This window comes from Heterocephalus glaber, unplaced genomic scaffold (assembly GCF_053883595.1).
Source record: "Heterocephalus glaber isolate CG9 unplaced genomic scaffold, H.glaber_assembly_v1.0 deba00001444, whole genome shotgun sequence".
In the NCBI taxonomy this organism is placed as follows: domain Eukaryota; kingdom Metazoa; phylum Chordata; class Mammalia; order Rodentia; family Bathyergidae; genus Heterocephalus; species Heterocephalus glaber.
Window position 1 is genome coordinate 1788267 of NW_028258297.1, and position 23842 is coordinate 1812108.

General features: G+C 57.6%; 1 protein-coding gene across 7 annotated transcripts in view; it reads right to left on the reverse strand.

Annotated features, from left to right (window-relative positions):
- Tafa5 (TAFA chemokine like family member 5) overlaps nucleotides 1–23842 on the reverse strand; it is a 164136-nt gene that overhangs the window by 48434 nt on the left and 91860 nt on the right. For all 7 annotated transcript variants that reach the window (XM_087213665.1, XM_087213670.1, XM_087213666.1 and 4 more), the window contains exon 2: nucleotides 11361–11510. In XM_087213665.1, the coding sequence (XP_087069791.1) occupies nucleotides 11361–11510 (150 nt within the window). The remainder of the gene's footprint in view (nucleotides 1–11360; nucleotides 11511–23842) is intronic.

Here is a 23842-nt window from a genome sequence, read left to right on the forward strand (position 1 = left end):
CAGGTCCAAACATGATTTCCAAGGAAATCTTCCATGTCGCTGAAGGTTCTGAGGTCCCTTGCAAGGCTGCTCCCCAAGTTCCGCCTTCTCACTCCCCATGGGGCAGGGCGGGGCAGGGCAAGTAGTCAGAGGTGGGTGGCTGGGCCCTCCCTCTAGGACACCAGATGGAACTCCCTATCCAGTACCATGAGGGTCACAGGGCATCGGCTGGATCAGGCCCCACCAAGGCAGGGTGTCCTGAGAAGCCACTGTCCTCATGGTCTGGCACACATAGAAAAGGCTCCAACTGAGACGGAGCTTTAGGGCTGTGAAATTATTATGTGTGACACTACCCTGGTGACTTGTGATACTACACAAGTGACAAAGCCCAGAGCACAACCATACCAACAGGGCCCTGTCTGAACTGTGGCCTCTTAGCAATGCACGGATTTCAACCAAGGGATCTCACCCACGCAGAGGACTCTGGCAGCCCCCTATTCCTCTACTAAAAGAAAGCTAACACTTCTCTGAAATAGAAGGCCTACTAAAACACACAAACACACACACCCAACTCGAGGCAGACACTGCACCACCAGCCATGTGGCCTAGGAACCATTCTTGAACTGTAGCAAGGGCTCAGCATCCTCCCCTGCCAGGTCACATTTGGTGGGGACAAAACCTCCCAGGCTATTGTGGGGTCCAGCTTACCAGCCTGCAGTGGGGAAAAGCCATCTCACCAGCCAATAGCCTGGGACAGGTGTGTTATGGTCTCTGCCTCACCAAGGGGTACAGTGGCCCCTCCACTTCTGCCCACAAGGCCACAAGAAAGGCCATCAGGCCAGGGGACCCTTGAGATTGTTGGCATCCTCACACCCTGGGGAACCAGCCCTGAGTTTCCTGGGAGGGGCAGGGGGCAGGGCTGAGGGGAAAAAGCAGGGGATGGGGAAGTGGGAGCAATGCCACCTCCCCCTGGCAATCCCACCCTGGGAAATGAAGCAGAAATTCCACGGTCTCATTAGTTAGTATGGGGTAGTCAGTGTGAGCTCAGCCCCAGCTTGCAGCTGATTAGACAGGACGAGATGATTAGCTGATTAGCCATAACAGAATCAGCCATGAGTCCTAGCTCCACTCTGCCTCAAAAAAGTGTTTCAGAACTTTGCATAAAATCATTGAGTAAAGGCTAGAACTTTTCAATGAATGATGCTGGGTCTGTCGGATACCCACGAGCAGAGAAAAGGGAAACTGGCAGTCGATCTCAGACCCCAAGAAACATTAAGCAGATGCAGAGCAGTGGCTGCATGTGCAGGTGACGTAGAGGGCTCAGAGAAGGGCAGGGCAGACGCCACAAAGTCTCAGGGTGAGACAGAGCCAGGGCCTCTAAGACACAGCTGATAAAGTTGGACTCAGGCAGAGTTAAGAACTTCTGCTCACCACGCACCCCACTCAGTGAAGGGAAAGGTCGGCACAGGGCAAGTGTGGATCCGGGTGGTAGGGTTCAGAGGAAGAAGACACTGAGGTCCTGTCATTGCTAACAAAGGGCCAGCAATGGCTTGGGATGCAACGGGCATGTCACAGGCATGTCCATCAGCTTTGCTTTCAGGGTCATGACTCAGCAGGAGACACTGCCAGGAAGTACCAGGGAGCTCAGGAGAGTAGCAAGGTTGGGAGAGCTTAGGCTGAGGTCCCCTGGCTGGGTGCGGCACATGAAATGCACGCCTGCTCTGAGAAACACTTGGCAAGCACTGATGGCAGCTGATTCACAACTCTGCCACACACAGCAATAAATGAGCATCCATGTCTACCAGAGACATGCACGGGCACAGCAGCGCAGATGCCACGTGTCACCATGCACAACAACAAGGATGCTTTCAACAGTGTGTGAGAAAAGCCACGGACTCCTGAGTCCACAAACAGGAAGCTCTCAGGCAGGGAAAACTGCAGGGCACATGGAGACCCAGCCAGGGCATGGGGGCTTGAAGTTGCACTGTGCACTTATCTAATGCATGTCCAAGTTATGTTTCTGAAAGGAACAGTCACTGACTTTTGATTCTAGTCTTAAGCTTGGATCCTCCCTGGGTGACTTACTGTACCTGATACAAGGGAAAGACTGTATTGTTTATGGGGCAACAGCAAGAGGAAAAGTCTGCCCAGGTCTGTGGCAAGTCTGTCCATGCAATATTTTATAAAGGATTTTTGATATGAAGTTGACCAAATCTTGAACAGGTAGGCCATTAGAGTACTTGTCTCTTAGGAGGCAGGTGGCAGCGCCTTCATCATCTGGGGCAAAGCAGGCCCAGGCCAGTTCAGGGTCCCTGGGGCAGAGACCGCAGTGTCCACAGCCCTGTATGGTATGGCTTCATCACACAGAGTGTTCAGAGGCCCCAAGACACAGGTGACAGTATTGGTAGGGAAGTGACTGGCCCAAGTTCACTTGGGCAGCAAGGCAATGGGTTTCAGAGACAGGAGCCCACCCTGCAGCCTGCTCATCTAGTGGTACCCATAACATGGACATCTCACCCTCCTGCAAGTACAGCTCTGCTGGCCAGCTGTACCAAGAGCTCAGGACATGGAGACAGAGCGAGCAGCCCAGGCTCTTGCTGGGCCCAGTGCTGTCCTGACCCTGTGGCCCTTCATGTGGAAATGCTGTGTCCCTTGCTGGCTCCTCCCACCCCACAGGCCTTGTCCCATGTGAGCTGTGAACTGCTGCATGCCACCTGTATCACTGTAGGGAGATCTGCACTCGTTCTCCAGGCTCCCACACTGGAGTTTCCTTTCCTTCCTTCCCCTTCTTCCTTCTGCCACTAGCAGCCCAGAGACCAGGGATGGGGAAAGGACAGCCCCTCTGGCCACCGACAGTCTTCTGTCCACCTGTGGGGCAGCCCCAGGCCTGGGAATCACTGCATGCTGGGTGTCTAGTGGGCTTGGATCCAGGGAAGGCCAGGGTGGGGCAGCAACACGGACACAGGGACCCCAGGCTGCATCCCATCATGAGGACAGAACATTCCAGCCGCCCTTCCTGTCCAGGGGCAAGGGCTGCAGAGGACACGCCCAGCCTGCTCCATCAGTGAGGAAGAGAGGCTCAGCACAGGATGGGGAAGAGGCTCTCACGGGCCAGAGATGACCCAGGAGGCCCTGGGCCTGGGTGGGGTGGGCAAGGCTGTACCGGGTGGCTGGGGCAGGTGGCACAGGGTGCTGACTTTGTTGTCTGCACCTGCCCAGGGTGCCAAGTGCACTCAGGATGCTGGGCAATCTCCCTACAGGGCCCAGCCACCCCAGGCCCATGTGAGGATGGCCGGATCCATGAACTTGCATGTCCATGCGGCTGCCCTGCCCCTCCCTACACAGACCCCAGGCCTACTCTGAGGCACTGGGACAGGAACATTCACTGTGCACCTGGAATGGGCCCCTCCCAGGGCACTGGCTGGACAGAATCTGACATGACGAAGCAACACCTCTGGGGACGGAGTCACCGCTGCAGAGTGTGCCAGTGTCCTCCAGCACACCTGAGTCAGGGGCAGTGCAGGAATCCATGTTTAGGTGGCCCTGAAAGTGACCAGGGCTGGGAGGATGAGAGGCCAGACCCACACCCCATCAACCCACCCCATGATCACAACAGCATCCAAGATCAAAATGAAATTATTCTTCTCAGTCGTCCCTGACTTAGGGTTACTTGTCATCAGGCCATTTAATTTAGGCTGAGATGCTGAACAGCATGAAAGGCGCCATGAGGCTTTCTGTCCACCACAGAGCATGTGCTGAGCATGGCGGAGGGTGGCAATGCAGCTGCGGGTCCTGTCCCTCAGTCCATACACATCAGAGCCCTTGCCATGCCATGCAGCCGGGCAGGAGCCTTCCCGCCCCAGCCCCGTGGCCACGGAACTCACAGCTCAGAGGAGAAAAAGGGTTCATCCATCCCTGAAAGGGCCCCACCTCCTCCAGGAAGGCTCCCTGGCTTGGGGCTCCTCCACCCACACTTGCCACCTAACTCAGCCCCTTAGGTAGGGGGCTCTGTATCTGCCAGGTGGACCCAACCCAGAATCCAGTTCCCTGTGTCCTCTCCTACACTCAGCCTCCCAGTGGGACCAGGACAGTGGGCCAGGCTGCAAACTTCTCCCTGCACAGGGGGTCCCCAAGAGCACTGGGCTCCAGTGCTGGACCCTGGCTGCTGGGTTAGGACTCTCCACCCACCCAAAGCCCGGTGAGAGATAGTGGCCATCGCTAAGACGTTGGTGCCATGTGTGGGTGATGGGTTCTAGGTTAGGGCAGGGTGCTACCCACGTCTCTCCTCTGTGGCCAATGGGCACGGAGCTAGGCCTCTCACCTTGGGGTCTGGAAGGCGCTGCTTGCTCTGAGCAGGGCTCTGACACCTGGCCATGCCACTCGGCCCCAGGGATGATGGGCACAGATGCTACCCCCTTCCTGGATACTGCATCCCAGTCTGTGTTCCCTCCTCTGAGGGCTCTTGTCATGGTCCCCCTGTGTCCCCCACCCTCAGGGCACCCCAGTCCTTTATGCCATGTCCCGGAGGCCCCTGATGCCACCCTGAGGCTACAAGCCTGAGTCTAAAAGCTGTTCTTCCTCCCTGGGTCCGGATGCCGGGTCTGGACCAGCTCAGAGCTGCAGATGTGTTTCCAGGGGGACAGTAGCCTTCCACATGGCACCAGTGCTCTCCAGCTATAAGCTGTGGAGGCCTCACCCTGCACATCATTCAGCTTCTGTGTGTAACTGGTGCGTCGTCTCCATGGTGGCAGCTGTACCTCCCTCAACGGGTATTTGGGAAAACATTCGGAAGAGATGCATCGGAGGCCTCCTGGCAGGAGCTGGCACTGTGTGGACCTGCATGTGCCAGCCTCACTGACTACGCATCAAACTCTCACCTGCGGCTTCCCCTGAGGCTGTGGCAGTCCCCATGCTCGCTCCACCCGGACCGCCAGGAGAGCTCCCTCACAGCCTCCTTCCTAGGGCGTCAGGGCTGTGGGCGCCACCCGACGTCACTCAAGGAGCCAAACCTGTTGTGTCAGACAATGGGCCTGCTCGTCCTCTCCTCGGCAGAGCCCAGGACCCCAAGCTGGACACAGAGACCAGAACTGGGTGGTAACAGGGCCCTGCCACTCCAAGGTGAGGACCCCTGTGGGCCTGTGCCAGGTGTGGAGTGGGATGAAAGCAGCTTACAGCTCCCTGGCATCATGCACCCTTCCCGGGGAGGCAGGAGTGTCCCCGCTGGAGGCTACACTTAGGGTACACAGGATGCCACCACACTCTGGGACCAACAGTTCTTAGTTTCCTGGAGAGAATTTCCTCAAAGATTTGCCACAGCTGTTTCTGCTCAGGAATGCTCATTATGCTCAGATCCTGATTGAAAGCAAAGATGAAGGAGTTGGTGTCATTCACACAGAGTGTCCTGGACGGGACACACGTCCCTGACCTAGAGGGTGTCGCTCGGACACCGGGGCAGAGGCTTCCCCCTCCTTCCTGGTGGCCCAGCAGGACTGAGATCTGAGCCAGCACAGCATGCTTTGCTCCTGTTCTGAGCGTCAACATGCCCTCTTTACTGCTAAGTACAGAGCTCCCTGAGGCCCCACGTACTACTACTAGATAGATAGATAGTACTACTACTACCCACTACTAGATTCAGTGTGTCACTTTGCTGAGACTTTAGGCACTTGTATCCCTCCCTCCCCTCCGTCCGTAGTTTTCTTGTGCTGTCTCTGCGGACACCTCAGGTACTGGGGAAACACCAGCCTCACAGCTTGAGCTACGACATGCTCCCTACTCCTCCACATTTTTGGAAGTCTCTGAGAAGGTCTGCAGTTAGGTTTTTAAATGTCGAGGACAGTCCATGGGGGAAGCCATCTGCTCTTGGGTTGGGAAGCTCTGATTACCGAGTCATCGACTTTTCTTGTCACAGGTCTGCACAGTCTCTCCGTTTCTTCTTGAGGCAGTCTGGGCAACATGCATCTTTCTAGCCATGCGGCTGTTTCACCCCCATTACCTAAAGCGTCGGCCAACAGCCGAGCATTCCTCATGCACAGGGGCCCCTGGTCCCTTTCCATCTCGGCCCTCTCCTATTGCTCTTTTCAGCCTCTGGCCCTCTCTCCTCACCTCCTACCATCCTGGGCAAAGTCTTGTCAGTTTCATTATCTGGACGGGAGCTCGGAGGCTTCTGCCCTGGGAGGGGCCAGCACTGCCTGCACTGGGAAGGAAGCACGGCCCTCCTCACACTGGGCCTGCGGTGTCCTGTCCCTGGGCTTCCAGGCTCCAGGACCACCAGGATGCCTGGGACCCCAGGCCTCTCTGCCCCTGCTTTACAGAGTTCGGGGAACTTACAGAGTGGGGCCTGCTGCCCCAGCAGAGTCCTGCTCCCTGACTCCCAGGGCCACAGGTCCTCCTGGAAGCTGTGATCATGACAGGCCCCAACATGGGAAACTGCAGACCTGGGCACACTGAGCACCAAGGGCGCTGTTGGCTTCAGTGGACACTGGGAACCCCTTTTCTGGGCCTGGGAGGGAAGGTCTGCCTGAGGTGACAGCCCCACCCACCATGCAACTCTCTTGTAGAAACCACTGAGCTTGGGGACCCCATGTCCCCAGGTCCCCTTAACCACACCTCATCCAGGACAGGCAAAGTCTTGTGCCAGGCCCCTGTCCTTCCCCCAGAACCCCAGGCCTCTGCCAGGATGCCCCCAAGGTCAATCTGCTTCATACCACATGGGGTCAGTGGCTGTTAGCACCCAGCAACCTGACACACAGCCATGAACCTGACACAGTAGCCCTCTGAATGCCAGGGATTCTCTCCTTCACCCCGACCCAGACTTTTACTCTTCAGAGTCAAGCGATGGGTTGGCAGTGGGGCCCATGCAGGGGAGCCCAAGTCCTGAGTCAATGGTGTCTTAGTTACTTTCCTCATTGCTGGCCAAAATCCCAACACCCACAGCTTAAAGGTGGAGGTTTATTTTGGCGGGAAATTTCAGTCCATGGTTGGATGCTCCAAGGCAGGAAGCCTGGTGGAAGGGCCTGGCGGAGGTGAGGTGAGCTGCTCATCTCATGGCAGCCGGGAGGCAAAGAGAGAGGGGAGGGGCTGGAAAGGGAGACACAACTTTCCCGGTCATGGCCAAGTGATCTGGGCCCACCTCCCGGCAGCACATTCAGCTATGAACTCATCCATGGATGAATCCAAGATGGGCAGTGTCCCATGGTCCAGTCACGCTCCATACATGAGACTTTGGGGGGACATTCTTTACCTAAACCATAATAGATAGTGACCTGGCTGACCTCTCGCCTGTGGGTGACATTAAGTAGCCAGGTTTTCTGGCAACCAAGAGCAGCAGGATCTGGACTATCCGAGGTACATCTTGCTGCAGAAGCCCTCTCTCCTCTGATAGAACTGAGCTCCTAGAAAGCACCCTGGCCACTAGCATGGCAGCTGTCACCCCCTGTGGGCCCAGCCAAGCCTGCTGGTCATGGGGCTCCCCTGACACGGATCCACCCAGAGCTGCCCCGGGGGATCCCATGCGGGACATCCTGGGCTGGTGCCAGTTGCTGCTTCACCTGCCCCCCTCCAAGGTGGCTCCTTGTGGGGGGCTAATGTCCTGCATGACCTGCCACCATCCTTCCTAACACCGGTCCTTGCTGGTGGCTCATGCTCTTTCTGATGTGGCAACACACAGAAGTGACAATGGGCCTGGAAGGCAGAGAGGCACCAACACTCCCCAAGCGCTTTCCCCCTGGAAAGGGGTTTGCCTCAGGCCAAAAAGAACCTACAAACTCCAAGTTTCTTCCTCCCCCCGGACTGGACACCTGCCAAGCAGAGGGCCCCCTTGCTTCTCATGTGGGCAGCTAGAGCAACTCATGTGGTTCATGCAACGAGGCAGGGACCCAGGCAGGGAGAGGTCTCCAGGGTGAGCAGACCCGCAGCCCAGCTGGGAGCCGCAACCAAACTGCTGGAAGCACAAACTGACATCAATTGAGACTCCACCAGGAGTCTGGCTCCTTCCCCAGACCCCGAGGCATGCAGGAGGATGTGGGGGGTGACTGGGCCCAGCCCTGCCTCACCTTGCTGAGGACCCACTGGTGGGTACGCACTGGCCTTCCCCGGTGGGTTTTAGAAGATTTTCATCACTCCAAAAGATGCCCAGGGTCCCTTTACCTACCACTCCCTATGCAGGCAGCCCTGAGCCCTGAGCCCTGAGCCCTGAGCCCTCCTGTCTCCAAGTCTACCAATGTGTGTATTCTTTTCTCTTATTGTCATTGCTTTGGGCATAGTGTCTAAGCATCTTTCTCTAAACACAAGGTCATGGCAATTCAGCTGTTTCTTCCAAGAGGTTTATAGCTGTGGTCTTAACTCCTTGATCTCTGACCCATCCTGAGTTAACTGTCCTGCAAGGTGTGGAGTAGACTGGTTTGCTACTGGATCTTTCCTCAGCAGCTCTGTCAGCTGGATGGACTTATGCAGGGGCACAAGGGCACAGTGCTGGGGACTGGTTCACCCAAAATGCTTTAGCCAGAGACAAGGCCAGGGAGGCTGAAGCCCAGGAAGTCCCTGAGCACCACCAGCACCGTCCTTCCTCAAGAGAAGCTCTTCTGGTGAGTTCCTCTTCATCCCTCAGTTCCCTACTCAAATGCTCCCTTGGGGATGCATCCTTGCCGAAGGCAGGCAGGAAGCGGCCCCACTCCAGTGCCCTCACCACTGCAGGTTCTATGGGTCAGGGACTTTGAGAGTTCATCCCCCTTACATCCCTCCAGCCACAGGCCTTATTTAAATGAATAAATGAGTGATTCCATCCATTTATGCACAGCTAAGAAGCCCACAGACTGGGGAATAAACAAGTCCATAGAGCCAGTTGGCTCTCGCTCTCTTTGCTTCCATACTTGCTGAGCCCCTAGGGCTAGCACGGACCACCCTAGGCTAAACCTGCTTATGTCCAGCTCCAACCTGACCTGATATGGCATGAGCTTTCCTCAGGCAGCAGACACCGTCACATGTGGGGAAGCTGATTATGCGCAGAGAACAAGAAACAGAAAAGCAGAAATTAAATTAGATGGCAGCCTGGAAAATGCCCACTGTGCAGAAAATGCAGGCTAACTAATTTGTCTGGCCTCCCTGGAAAACAGTGAGGTTTTAATCTGGGTCTCTGGGACCTGGCTCCTGAGGCACACCGTGCCTTGGGAGGGGGAGGCAGACTCCACTCCAGATCAACAGACCCAGATTCAGTCAGTACTGGGTCCCACTGGCTACCAAGGGCGAGCAGGGGCCTGAGAGGTGGGGAAGAATCGGTATCAACCAAGGGGCTCCAGTTCAATGGCAGGAAATGCAGGGCTCGTGGGATCAGGCGCAGCACACTGGGAAGCCCAGTGAGCACCCACCCAGTGTTAAGGGGCACCAGGTCGTGCCTGGGGCCCTGTGGACATGTGTGGGTGTTTAAGGAACATCAGGCTGGGTGAACCAATAGGCAGCTTCAGGGCGACCAGGCAGGGCTGGGCAGCCAGGCCATCTGTGCCTAGGCTGTCCACACACAGACCCTTAGGTCACCTATTGATTATCCCCAGCTGGTAGGGCTCCCTCGGACCAGGTCTCCAGGTGGTCCCAGGACATGAGCTGGTGACACTGGGAGGACCCCTTTCCTGAACGTTCCCCAGCGCCTGAACTCTGCTAGTCCCTTCCTGGCCGAGACCACTGCCGGAGACCTCCCCAGAGTGACTGTAGCATGCTTACACGCAGCCAGCCTCTTCTGTCCTCACCACTGAGCCCCGAGCTCAGCCCTTCTGGTCACTCCTCCTGTAACCTGAGCAATCTGTCCACACTTAGGGTCCCACACCACAGATAAGCCACAGAGGAAGGGGGTGCTGTGTGTCAGATCCTGGGCATTGGTAGGGAGTTGGAGCTGCCCACAGGCCCTGGGGAAGAAAATGGCCCCAGATCAGAACTAGAAAATTCAGGCTCCAAGTCAGGTCTGGGCAGCACTGACTGGGCCTTTGTCCTCCTCAGAACGCATCTCCCTGGCCTCCTTCAGTCCTCTGCCAGCCTGGGACTGGGCACGGGTGCAACCTGAGTGCAGGAGGCCAAGGGTGCCGCTGCCCTGAGGCCAACCCAGACAAGGACAGGCTGGCAGGCCAGGGGTGGACCTCACCTGTGACGGCAGGGCACTCACCACCCTGCTGCTGCCCTTCCTGGCTGAGCCTCCAGCCTGCCCTGCTCCCTGGCATACCCAGCCTGGACCCCAGCCTTAGGTCTGGCCCTAGGGAACCTTCACCTCTGCCCTACCTCAGGCCAAGCCACACTGTCACCTCCCTCCCACCACACCCTCTCCAGGGATGGGGAGACACTTCCACACCTGACCAGGCCACTCCGTGCCCAGAACGGGGTGCCTCACCTCAAGACCGCCTGGACGGACACGCAGGCACACAGGGACGCAGACCTGCCCATGGTCTCTGCCCACTGTGGTCACAGGGTCCAGGGCAGGCTCTGGGCTGGCTCTGATGCCAGTCGTGATGTCACCCCAGCCCTGACCCAGCTGGCACTGGCTGCAGCCTCTCTCTGCCCACGCCACTGGGGCCGGGGGAGGCCCTGGCTGTGGGGTTCCTGGTCTCACGCTGCCACCCCCTGCCGGTCTGGTCAGTGCAGAGTCCTCCCACGCAGCCACCCCTGCAGCCTCCTCCATGGGCAGAGCTCACCTCCGAGCCAGCTGCCCCTCCTCCCTTTAGAGACCCTGTGACTCTGTTTTCCAGGACAGGCCTCAGGCAGGGAGCAACACAGCAAAGGCACCTCTGAGCACCTCTCATGGGCAGCTTGGCTTCTGGGGGGTCCTGGGAGGTCCCTACTACTACAAAGCCTGGGGTGGGTGCCCATCCCAGGGGTGCACAGGGCGACAGGCCTGGTGTCAACACCAAACTCAGGGCCATAGGGTCTGATCCAAACCAGACACAGAGAGCGAGGGCCACATCCTCACAGCAGCCTCGGCCAGAGCCCCGTGCAGCATATGGGATGGGCACTGGGGACCTTGGCCCTGTGCCCGGGGACTGTACTGAGAATGGAGCACTTCCACCGTCCTCCCCCTCCCTAGAGCAGGACCAGGGGGCCCATCCTTTGGCCACAGTCCCACTCAGGGCCTAGTGTGGGAGGGACATGGCACCTGGCCAGAGATGGGGTCCCTGACACCAGGGCACCCCGAAAGCCATACAGGGTGAGAAGATGGTGCTCCTGCATGCATGCCATGCTCCCCATGGGGACAGTCACCCTTGGTGAGCCAGCCCGAGGCCAACACTGTGCAGCCAGAGCCTGACCAGGGGCGGACCTCCAGAGCTTGGCTCAGAAGACTTGCAGCGGCCCGAGGAGACAGCATCTTCCGCCCCACTGCGCCGAGAGCCCCCATGGGCTGGGCTTACCGTCCACACAGGCAGGCCGTGCTCTTGTGGTCCCGGCGATTTGCCCCTTTCTGCACGCGCAGCGAGCCGTCTGCCGGGCGATTGTCCTCCTCGGCTGGCTGCTGTCCCGGTCCAGGGTCACAATCTCGCAGGTGCCAGCGGCCAGCTGACCTGCAAGACAGGTTAGCTGTTGTGAGCTGTGTGACCCCAGCCACAGCCTTTCAACCCAAGGTCCACCCGGCGCCCACTATGGGCAGAATGGGGCAGGGTGGCCTGGCCCTGCAGGGAGTGTGCTGCACAGCCTAGGCTGGCCTGGCCACCACCAGCCCCTGCACATGCCCTGGTTTCAGGCAGCCTCGGCTTGGCAGACAGGAAATTAAACGCGGCCCCAGCTCAGCGCCACCGGAAATGAAAGGGCCAGATCGCAGTGTAAGCAGGAGCCGTCCCCCACCCCCCTATGCAGGGCTTGGGAGGAAGGGACCTGACTGCAGAACCCGAGCAGTCCTCAGCCTCAGTCCCCAGGCCAGCACACTTCACATGGTGGCACCCAGGAGTCAGAAACAGGCCTCACTCCGGGGAGGCCCGCTGCTCCCACTGGGGCACAGGTGGAGGGCCTGGCTGTGCTCATCGGCACCAGGAGTTCCAGGCTCCCTCCTCCACCTCCTGAAAGGCCTCCCAACCCCTCACACGTGCAGTGGAGGGGGACATGGTGTCCCACTGCACACAGGCACAGATGGGACCTACCACATGCCGGGTGCACGCAGAGCAGACACACAGGTACGTGAGCCACTGGTGCACATGCAGGCAGTCTGCAGGGGCACACACACCCATGTAGACACCCAGGTACAAGCATGGGAACATGCCCTGGGCCACTGTGGGTACAGAGAAGGGAGCCATCCCTCCCAAGGTGCCACTCAACGGCTTTCCCAATGCCCCTCACCCCAACTCATCTCTCAAGGCAGGAGGGCACACTGTCTCTGGCACTGGGGCCAGCATCCCAGGGGCATAGCCAGGGAATTCCAATGGGAACTGAGCCCCTCTAGTGTAACTCACCACTCTGCCTGCAAAATGTGGCCTGGCCACTACCAACAAGCACTGAAGAGCCCCACTGACCCATAAGGATAGCACAGCGCGCAGCAGCCGGGTTTTGAAGATGAGAAACCGGTAGCTTGTGGGAGGAAGAGGGCGTCCTGGCACCTTGCAGGCGAGGACTGGGCATCTGTACCCGCCGGGGAGCAGAGTCCTGAGCACAGAGACCCACGGCCCTCATGCAGGTCACCCCTGGGGCGCCCAAGGCCCCCATTCACCCACAGCCTCGCTCTTTCGCTTACTCAGCAAACCATGGGCACCGACTGTGTGCTGTCCCCTGTGCAGGGCATCACAGACGTGCTCGGACCTGGGGACTCCTGCCACCTCATGGGGGCCAAACATGGGCACGGGGATAGGACTAGGGATTACGCTGAGGCTCCGAACAGGATGATGCGGAGGCCACAGCAGGAAGGAGCCCAGAGTCCACCCTCTCCCACCACTCCTGCTCCTGTCATGGCAGATGTCCTCATGCAGGCAGCTGGTACCTGTGCCACGCCTGCCTTGGTGTCCCCTGTTCCCTGAGGGTCCTCAGGCAGCCTAGGCCCTGGCAGGAGGCAGTGGGCAGTGGGCAGTGGAGGCCCAAGTCCTGCAGCCCAGCACAGCCCGCAGGGGTGCCCTGAGGTGTGACTCTGAGGTGTGATCTGGATAACCCGGGATGCCTGGGGTGTTTTCAGCAGCACTGGAAACCCCTGGCCCAGCCCCATCTGCCCCGGAGGAGCTGTCCATGGTGGACAGAGCCAGCTGCCCAGGGCCCACGTGTGCGTGAGTGGCAGGGTCACACACATTCAGAAGATTCAGCCTGTACCCTGGTCTGGTGGGTGGACACCTCTCTGGGCAGCCCTGGTACCCTCTCCCCTAGGGCACTGTGATGATGGGCAATGACCCTTGGAGCAGGTGGACCCCAGCCAAACTGCCATGTGTCTTAGGGGAGCTGTCCCAGACAGGGTGCCAGTTCCTGTTAAACAAAGCACCACAGGCCTGGCGGCTTACACCATGGACATTTCTCCTGCGTGGTCCTGGAGGCCGTGGTCTGAAATTAGCAGGGCTATGTCCCCTGACACACTCCAGTGGTGGCTGGCAGTCCCCAGCGCCCTTCGCCTGCAGCAGCATCCATCTCTCCACTGTCACCCAGCCTTCTGGCCAGGGCCCCCTCCCTTCTTACAAGGGCACCGGTCACCTGCGATTAGGGCCCTCGCTGATGCATCTGGCCCTGATGATTTGTGCAGAGACCCTGTCCCCACATCCACGGTACCTGGGATAATAGGCGAGCACACCGTGCTGGGACCCAGCTCAACCTGTGCCAGAGAGAAAACCAACCTCTGGAGACACAGGCAAGTCCTGTTGGGAGGCAGGCCGGACACCCACCTGCAGTGTGTGTGCTCCACGGTGCCTGTCTGTCGGAGGAGCAGGAAGTGTCCTCAGGTCACCAATCTATCTAGCTTACAAGAGCCCGGGGATTCACCCCAGGCTTCCTGACCAGTCCTCTCTCAGTCCTCCTCCCACTCCTATACCCCATGCCGCCCTGTGCCCTCCAAGGTCTCCCACCCCAAATTCCTACCTCTGCCATTCCCTACCTGGGACGCCACTGGTACATCCTTCCAACCCTCCCTGTGTGGCACTATGACCATCTTGCCTGGTGAGGCTGCACCAGAGACAGTGGGCACTGAGCCCCAAGGAACCAAAGGACAAACGCTGAGATGCCTGTGTCTGTCCCTGGGCTCCTGCCTGGCTGCCATAGTCACAGGACTATAGCATCCGGTGAAAACGCTTGCAGATAGGATGCCTCCTGGAGAGGCTCAAGGGGAAGCAGTGGCCAAGGTGGAGTCCAGGACGAGCACACAGCCATAGGGCCCAAACAGAGGCCTAGAGAAACCAAGACACCTGGGGATGGGAGGCAGCACCTGGTGCACGTGCTCACTCCACAGAGGGGTGTGTCCAGCAGGCCACATGCTGGAACGTGGCACCAGTACAAACGGGTATGATGTGCTGAGACAGGGGAAGGGAAGGAGGGGACTGGTGGGGTTGCTGCCGGGTGGCAGGAGCCAGTACTGGAGATGAGACAGGGCCAGCATAGCGCATGACAGGAACCTGTCTAGCCACAGTGTCTGCTCTGAGCACATGAAGAAGTCACCATGGGCATGAGGCACCTTCGCCTGCAAAGTGCTCACCTGGACCTGCACACTGAGTTGACGAGCTTGGGTGCCAGCCCACGAGAGGGCAGCCTCTCTGCAGGGGACCTGAGGGCCTTGGGCCAGGGTCAAGGCCCGATGCCCAGCATGGCCCTCCAATCGCCTGGTGGTGTGTGAGGTGCACTGCATACATGCGTGCAAGGGGCGGTGATGGGCAACAAACCTGGGTGTTCTCCTCCTAGAGAGCAATGCAGCACATAGCTGTGCAGGACAAGCAGAGGGCGGGGAAGCTCTGAGAGGGAATGAAGAGGAGCGCCACTCCCAAGGACGAACCCCTGCAGATGCGCCAGGCTTCAGCTCTGGTTGATGCACGTGGGTGTGATGCAGAACTCCTTCTGTGACCTGCCTGTGTCCCCGAACCAGGCCCTGGGACACCCTTCAGGTAAGCCATGTGACACACGCTGTTCTAAGGGAGCTGGTAGGTAACCACTGGGCTCCATTGCCCACTGTTGCTGCTACTGGGTGGGACTGCCAGGGTGGCACCAGGGCCCCTGTGTCAGATGGCTGGACTCCCATGGCTCCAAGATCAGATGGGTGAACGGTCCATGGGGTACAGTGTGTCATGGTGACACAACTGCCCACGTGTGAACTGGACTGACACCCATGGCCCTGTTAGAGGGATGAACACCTCCCTCTTATGTTCAGTGCCCACAGATATACCATAGCTCTGGTCTGGGGTGGGTGAGTGAACACTACCCCTAGCGTAGAACAGCCCACTGCTCAGACAGAGTGGGCCTGGTACTTGTCCCGCCTGGCCACTGTTCAGGAGAAGCAACCATGTCCCAGGTAGCGGTAGACAATCTAGGTACAGAGAAGCTCTGACTTGGAGCCCAGTGACAGCCCCTCCCCTGGCTGATGTCCTCATCTCTGCAAGAACAGGCCCCTCTGCCTCTGCTTGATCTTATCCTGGCTGCCCAGGGCTGTCCCCAAGCCACAGGGGTGGCCTGTCCCCTGAAGCCCTGCTCACAGGTGTACCCCACTGGGGCTGAGATGAGCCACCTGGCTGAGGGGCCTCTGCAAGGCCAGGCCATCATGCCCTTCATCAGCATGCAAGGACAGTGGGCACCTCCATGCCTGCTTTGATATCATCCCTGCCGTCTAGTGCGGCACAGCTGTATAAACACACACCCCACTGGGCCCACGCCAAACCTGATATTCCGGGCAGGGGTGACATGCTACCTGGGGCCACCAGGAGCCCAAAACCTCTTTAGGCTGAGAACCAGTGTCAGCCCTGCCCTGGTACTGGGCTCTGGGAGCCAGGAAGGGTCCTGGGCTGCACGGGGCTGGACGGCTGCACTGAGCTCTCAACCACCCCAGAAGGCCAGCATTGCCCTTGGCACCATTTCTACAGATTTGGCAGAAACAGCTCAGAGACACAGTCTACTCAGCTGGGCACGAGGGGAGAAAAAGCCACCACGAATGTAAGCAACGAGCCATTGGGGGGCTTCCAGTCTCCGAGACCCTGGAGGGAACGAGCAGAAGGGCACGCCACTGCCTGGAAGACACAGTCCCTCGGAAAGCCAGGGCCATGGAGGGCACAGGAAAGACCGGACAGAGTGGGCTGTGCCGTGTCACTTTCCAGGCAGCGAGTGGCAGGGCAGAGTCCGCCCTGGACAAGGGTTCAGGTGAGCACCGCCTGGGCCATGGTGCCCAACGGGGCAACTAAGGGCAGCCCCAGGCAGAGACCCAGACCTGGGGTCTCAGGGAGCATCTGCAGCTAGGCAGCCATTCAGGCCAATGTGACGGCACAGATCTGGGACGACTTCTGACACGATGAATGGCAGGAGAAAGACTCAAAATGACTCTGACAGGCACAGACTGCGAGGATGGCCCTTACCTATCCTAAATGTCAGTACCACGTCTGGGTTCCAAAGGAAGCAACTTGCACCCCTGGGGTGGGGAGCTGAAGGCCTGAGGGGCCATGGGCTCTGGGGCACCCGGAAGACAGGGCCTAGGCGGGTGTCCAGCAGGAGGATGTGCACCTGGGGTCTTCCTGGAGTCCCCTGGGGAAAGCGGTTCCAGACCACCCTGCGGCCCCATGTGTCACAGTTGCTGTGAGGAGCACACTCCACACAGGTGCGCCAAGGGACACAAATGCGTGTCTCTCTCTGTGACACCCAGGTCCTGCCCCCATCTCTGCATCCAGAGCCCACCCTGTGCCTCCCTGCTTGTTCCTGCCCTGTGCCGGATGGCACCTCTCCCTGTCCCTCTTCCCTGTCACTCCTGCTGTTCCTGGCATCCACCTAGGCACCAGAAACACTGCAGACCTCAGGCTGACTAACACCGGCTCTATGGTGGGCATGCTGGGGGCACATGGGGCTCAGTAGTGGGCAGGGCCCTGCAACTAGCGGGGGGTGGCATCAAGGCCGGATACCAGTGTACACGGAGTGCCCCCCACCACAGGACAGGACAGCACTCTCCGTAGAGATGACTGCATACTCAGCTCTGCCCCGTGCTCACAAATTAAGTGACTGACATTTAGTTTTATCCCCAATCCTATGGACATATGGCATAAGGATTATAAAATACAGCAAAGAACGTTCTTCAGGATTCAATGAAGTGTTAAAGTCTCAATATTTGAGTTATAATGCAATCAAGGTCCTATTAAAACCCAGTACCTAATTCTCCATCACAGCTCAACTCCAACAGAGCCAATTGAGTACGAGTGGCAGATCATGAAGCCCAGCTCTGCCACAGACAGGGCCGGCCAAGGATTATCTCTGCATGACAGTGTGTGGGGCAAGATAAAGAAATTAAGCAAGACCGGAGTCTGCAAAGAGGGTCCTCTCCTGAGGCCTGGTTTTATACATGCCACCTGGCTCTGGTTGCCTACCCCATGGTGCACATGGCCCTGGCTTTCAGGCTGGGGCAGTGGAAGTTGCTAGGGAGTAGCAAGAGGGATCTGGGGGCCCAGGGAAGCCCTCACACTGCTCACACCCTGGCCAGGGCTCAGTTGAAGCCCTGCCCTGTGTGACCCTAGGGCTTCTGGGAGATGTGTGCTCAGGACAGAGGGGTCTGCTGGCCTTGCACTGGGAGCATGGCGAGACAGAGGCAGAAATAGAGACAGAGGCAGAGATGAGAGAAAGAGTGAGCGAGGGAGCAAGAGAGGGTGAGCTGAGAGCCTTGGGTGGGAGAGGATGGCCAGGCCGCAGGCACCGGGGAGGGTGATGTGGGATGTGGGGTGGGAGCCTGGTCTCCCCAGCCCGGGGGGCAGCACAGGTGCAGGGCAGCGCTACCAACAGCACAGCATCAGACCCCAGGACCACAGGGCTCTGAGTTCCACAGTGAGACAGTAGCTGGGAAAAAGGGTTCTGGACAGCACCCCGTGCAGGGTGAAAAGCAGGCCCTCGAGATGACCGTATCCTGGACCCCGGGACCCACGTCACAGCATCCACATGACAAGCGTGGCAAAGGTGTGACACAGCTAAGGACTACGGACCCCCCCCCACACACACACACTCCTGAGTCCCTGGGTACCCATCGATGCCTACCACGAGCACAATCTAATCACGAACACAGTCTGGCGCCAAGCGAGCCCCGACTCAGCATCCTCACAGGCACTTCAGAAACAGCATGGTCCACAGCCTCCCTGCCTGCAGCCCCGCACAGTGGCTGCCCCAGCTGGGACCTGTCCCTTCCCTCATTGTGTCCTGAGAAGCAGGACCGAATCTCTGCCAGACTCACAGGGCCCCATTTCTTGCCTTGCATCAGCCACTAGGGAACAGAGGATCTGGGCTCAAACCAGGCACATTCCAGCTGCTATCCAGGACCCTTCACTCCCTCTACACACCCTTGTGTACTAAACTCTGCCCTGGGTGACAAATGTCAGAAACCCTGGGGCTGCAAGATGCCTCCCACAACCTCTCTAGATGAGACCCAGTGGGAGGGTCAGCAGCAGCGGCGAACACCACAGTCTTGGCACGTGCGTGTCCTTGATCTCTTCTGCAGTAGGACAGGACTATGGTGGTGGGAGGAGCAGGCCCTGGGTAAGGGGGCTGCAGGGGTGTCACCAAAGTGCTGGGACTAAGCGCACCCTCCGGAGAGACCTGGAGTGACTGCAAGGTGCAGGGACACTCACGAGTGTGGGACAGCGGCCTCTCCACCCTCACCCCACAACTTTCTGTCTGCTGGGCATCCTGGGACAGCAGGGGACTCACCCAAGGGTCCTGGAAGCACCGACTGACCAGAGAATCCCTTCCCCCAAGACATTCTCCACCGCTCTAATGGACAGTGGCAGTGCGCCCAGACTGGCCCTCCAGGGGGGCTACCCACTGCCCTCTCCCAGTGGGGTCAGATCGCCCATGTCATCTGCCACAGCTGAGCTCCTCCTTGACCCTCACGGCAGCTAAGCCTAAGGTGCTCATGGCTGGGATCTCAGAGCTGGCCCAGCAACAGCCCACCCTCTGCTGTGGACACCATACCTGTCCCACAGCACAGGCCACGGGCTGGAGGACCTGAGCCTCGCTCTCAAAGAATAAGCAGGCCTGAGCTCTCTGGTTCCCTTGCCAGCCCTGGGGGCCGGGGACAAATCATTCGGGTGACTTAAGGCCCTGGACGTCCTGTGCTGGCCAAGAACTGGGTCCAAGGCTGGTGCACTGGCCCTTTATGGCGGCGGCAGAGGCGATGTGGGCACTTTTATTGTTCTCCTTCAGGCATCCGAGGCTGCGCAGGGACCAACACCGCTACACTACACGCCTCTGCCGCCCAGCTGGCTCCCCGTCAATGATCCCTGTTAATGTGCATATTAACGAGGCTCTGCCCGCCTGGCCGGGCCAGTGGCAGCCCCAGGGCCCATCACAAGCTGGCCTGAAATGCTGTTGGCACAACATCATAAACACCTAATTACGCCTCAGTTTACGACTTTGCAAAGGTCAATGAAAGCCATGCCTGCCACATTCCTCTTCGCAAGGAGTAGCCCGTGGCTGGTGTCCTGGCCTGGTCCAGCATCCCCTGCACCCAGCCAGAGGTGGTAGGGAGCAAGGCAGCACCTTGGCTTGGTGTCAGGCTAACTTAAGGGTGTCCCCACCCCACCCAGTGGCCTCCCATGCTGGCCAGCACAAGAGCTGGGCGATGACACTAGGCAGAGAGACAACGGCACCCAGCGAGCCTCCTTTACTGGAAACAGCCCTGTTGCCCCGTCATAAAAGCCCCCTCTTTAGAACACCAGAGTCCCTGCCACAGCCGCCCCTGCGCCATCCTCTGCCCCTGGCCCAGTGGAGTCAGCTCCTTGCCTGGTAGCCCTCAGCACACAGGACGACTCCCTCCCCACCCAATTCCTGGCCATCTGGGGCTCCACAGGTAGCACAGAGCCCAAAGGAGAGGCTAGGACTTCAGGCAGAGGTGCCCAGCTCAGCTGCCCCTCTTCAGGCACCCTGCACGCCATCCACACAGCACCAGAGTGGCTTGGGGTCCGCAGCTGGGGGCGGAGGAGATTCTAGACATGGACCTCACACCCTTCACAAAAACTAACTCAATTCTATCAGAAACCCAAGTGTAAAACACAATAGCACACGACTTTCAAAAGTTACACAGGAGGAAAATGTGACTTTGGATTTGGCGATGAATTTTTACATAAAATACCAAATGTATAACCCATGAAAGAAAAAAAAATGTGATAAATTAGACTTTACTAACATTAAAAACATCTGCTCTGCAAAGATACTGTTAAGAGAATGAAAAGACCAGCCACAACTTGGGAGATGATATTTGCAAACCACATATCTGACGAAGACTTGCATCCAAAATATACCAAAAAACCCAAAAAAAACCCCTGAAAACTCAGCAATATGAGCACAGACGACCTATTTAAAACACAGGGCAGAGATCACAACAGATACTTCATTGAGAACTGGCAGAAAAGCACAGGAAAAGATACACAACGTTTTTGCTGTCAGGAAATACCAAATTAAAATAATGAGATAAAGACCACACACCGTGCAGAGTGGCTAAATTCCAAACTCCCCAAAATATCGAATGCTGGCAAGAGCATGGAGCAACAGGGGCTAACACAGACCGCGAGGCCACTCTTGGAGACAGCTGGAAGGTTCTCACCTACCACACCCACACAATACCAAAGTCATGTTCCTCGTAATTCAGCGATGGATCTGAAACTTTTCTGAACTCAAAAAATTGCACGTGAGTGATTATGGATTTCTTCATAATCCCCCCAAACTGGAAGCAGCCAAGCGGCCCCTCACGGCTGAATGCAGGACCAAACTGTGCCACAAGTTATTCAGTGATAACAACAAAGGGCCTCAGCTGCCCAGAGCTATGGTTGAGTGAAGGAAGCCAGCCTGGAAAGGCTCCAGACTGCACGGACACAACTATGTCACTCTGGAAAGACACAATGACAGGGAAAGTAAAAGGATCCATGCTCAGCACTCAGGGGAAGGGGAGGACAAGTGGAATCCTGGGCAGCAAGACTCTCTGTGTGACACTGAAATGCTGGACACCCAGCAACAGAGATCGGTCACATCCCACGGCAGATGCAGCACAAGCACGGACCTTAAGAGCAGCCAACTTTGGAAATCACCTGGGAGCCCAAGAGGTTCAGATGGCATCAGGGGGCATCTGACTGTGTTATAAATGGATGGCGCCCTAAGGAGTACCATCTGAAGGTGAAAGGCACAGACCCTAGACTCAGTACACTGGTACACACAGCTGCTTCCCCCAGGATTTTATGCCAGAGGTTCCAGCATTGCTATGCACATGCACCATCCAGGGAATGAAGGAGAAGCTGCAGGGCCAGGTTTTGAGGCTGCAGTGGGAGTTTGCAGATCCGCGAGGGGAGGTGTGGAGATCCCCATGGGGTGGATCACAAAGGGAGGAATCAGCAGCACTCCTGTTTGGCGTGATGTGGATACAGATGGTCATGCACCTGCAGACGTGTATAATGCACGCTTCCAGCTGCGGAGGGCTGAGATCCAATGCCAGCCCTAGCTACAAGGAGTCCTAACACTGAGACCTTGTCTTCCAATGCCACTAAAGAGAAGGACCTGGGGTTCCTTGGGAAATGGCAGTTTGCAGGACTAAAGGAGGGAATGTGCAAGAGGTGCCTGGTGTACCTTACTGTACCAGAGAGGAAAGAAGTGTCCAAAAAACAAACAAGCAAAACTGTGATGGTACATCAAAGGGACACAAGTGCCACTGGGTGGACTCGCAGCAGCCTGAGCTAATGAAAGTTCAAAAATGTATCAGCCAAATGGACATAAGTAAATAACTGAATCAATTAATGCTAGGGGCAAGGTAAAATTCCCCAAGCAGAATACCAAATAACGCTGACTTCACCCTCAAAGAGGTGACACAAAACATCCTCCGTAAGCCTGTGGTGCAGGCTGCACAAAGTGACTTCCTCCCAGTGTGCATCACATGGGACTGAGGAGGGGCAGCCTTGTATAAAGGAAACCTGGCAACTCCAGCTCACATGGGCGATCAGGGACAAGTCCATCAGACAAGTAGTGTGGACTCTGATCATGCAGGAGAAGGGGGCGATTTAGGCCTGCAGTCTTCTTGACACCCCAAAGCCCCAGGCCAAGACTGACCCAGCAAAGGGTCAGTCCCTCAAGCACCGGACCAGCGTTGCTGGCGGCCGTCAAGGTCATCGAGAGCGGAGAAAGGCCCCCGAACTCAGGAGACCAGCAGGCCCAAGAGGAGCTGACGGCCCTGAGGATTGCATGCCACGCAGTATCCTGGGGGGACCTGGGCAGAGCAAGGGCAGGAGGTGAGTAAGGCATTCTGAGGAAGATGAGCTCTAGTTAGTGACCTGGTGCCAGTACTGGTCTCTCAGGGGGACCAAGTGCCCTGGACATACCCAGGTCAGGATGCTCATTACTGAGGCCCCATGGAGAGGCTCCAGGGTGGACGAGGCTCTCAACCATCTCCTGCACCATCTCTCCGTACAGCTGAAACTTCTCCAAGAGAAATAAGGTCTATTACAAAATCTCTGGAAGACATATGATCTGCCTTGCTAATGTGCACACCGAGGGCCTCATGGAGCACCATGCCAGCCTCCGATGCGGTGAAATGGGGCATGCACACGCCTGCTGGTCTGTTCCACCTCCCACCTGTCTCTAGGCTTTCCAAGAAATACGCTGAGCCCTGGGAATTTCCTATCAGTCTGTGCTCCCCCCAAAATCAACAACCTCCGCCCCTTTGCCGGCCCACCCGGGCCTGGAGAAAGGCACCCTCTGCTCCAAAGAGCTACTCATGGGCTCCTCCCACAGCCCACTCACAAGCAATGCCACAAGCTCAAGCAACAGGCCGCCAAGGAGCACCCCTTCAAACGCTCCTGTCACCAGGGCATCTTCCAAGGTCAAAGGCGGCAGCTGCCTCTGGAGTTCACATGCTTCCAGAATGTGTTTCCACAGGCCTGGGCTCACTGTATGCTGGGTAATGACAGGGTTTCTGGGGGGCCAGTCTGGAGATGAGACCTTCCCTGAATGTATGAGGTACAGAATGGGGCAGAGGGAGCTTCGGCAGGCCAAGGTCATGAGCATGACCTCCACACCCACTGGGTGAGTGGCACTGCTGGAGGCCACATCTGTTCCCAAGACTCAAGAGGGCTACAGCTCTGTAGTCAGAACCTTTCCCGTTGAAAGTGTAAGATGCCAGTCCATGCCTGCCCATCTTAGTACAGCAGGTGGTCTCAGGGCGGGCCCTGTGCCATCCTCTGCCAGAATTCATTGGTTATCTGCTCTAAGAAGCCTCCTCTGGCTGCACCACCCACCAACATTCACAGCTTCCTATCACCTCGTGTGACAGGGCCTCTTCCTGACCACCCCTGGTCAGCTCCTCCAAGCTTCTCCACAAGGCCTGGCCTTGCCTCTTCAGTCCAGCTTCAGCAAGGACCCTGGCTCAGCCTGTGCTGTGGGCTGGATGTGGATTGTTCCCAAGTGTTCGTGTATTGTCCCTCATTTAGCAATGTTGAGGTGGTGGGACATTAAATAGCTGGCCCTAGCAGGAAGTGGCTAGGCCATGGCGAGGGTTCCCCTAGAGGAATCAGGTGTCTCCTACAGCAAGCCAGGCCCCAGATGGCTCAGGCCTCCTGTCCTACCAGGTACTGCTCTCACGTGCAGGGCCATGATGTATCTGCCATGATACTGAACCTTCAGCCTCAAATCTGTGCGGCTCAAATCTAAACAAACCTCTTTCTTACACATGTCCACCCACAGGGATTGTGCTGTAGCCATGGAAAGTGGACCAATGGAGCAGCTGATCAAGAAATGC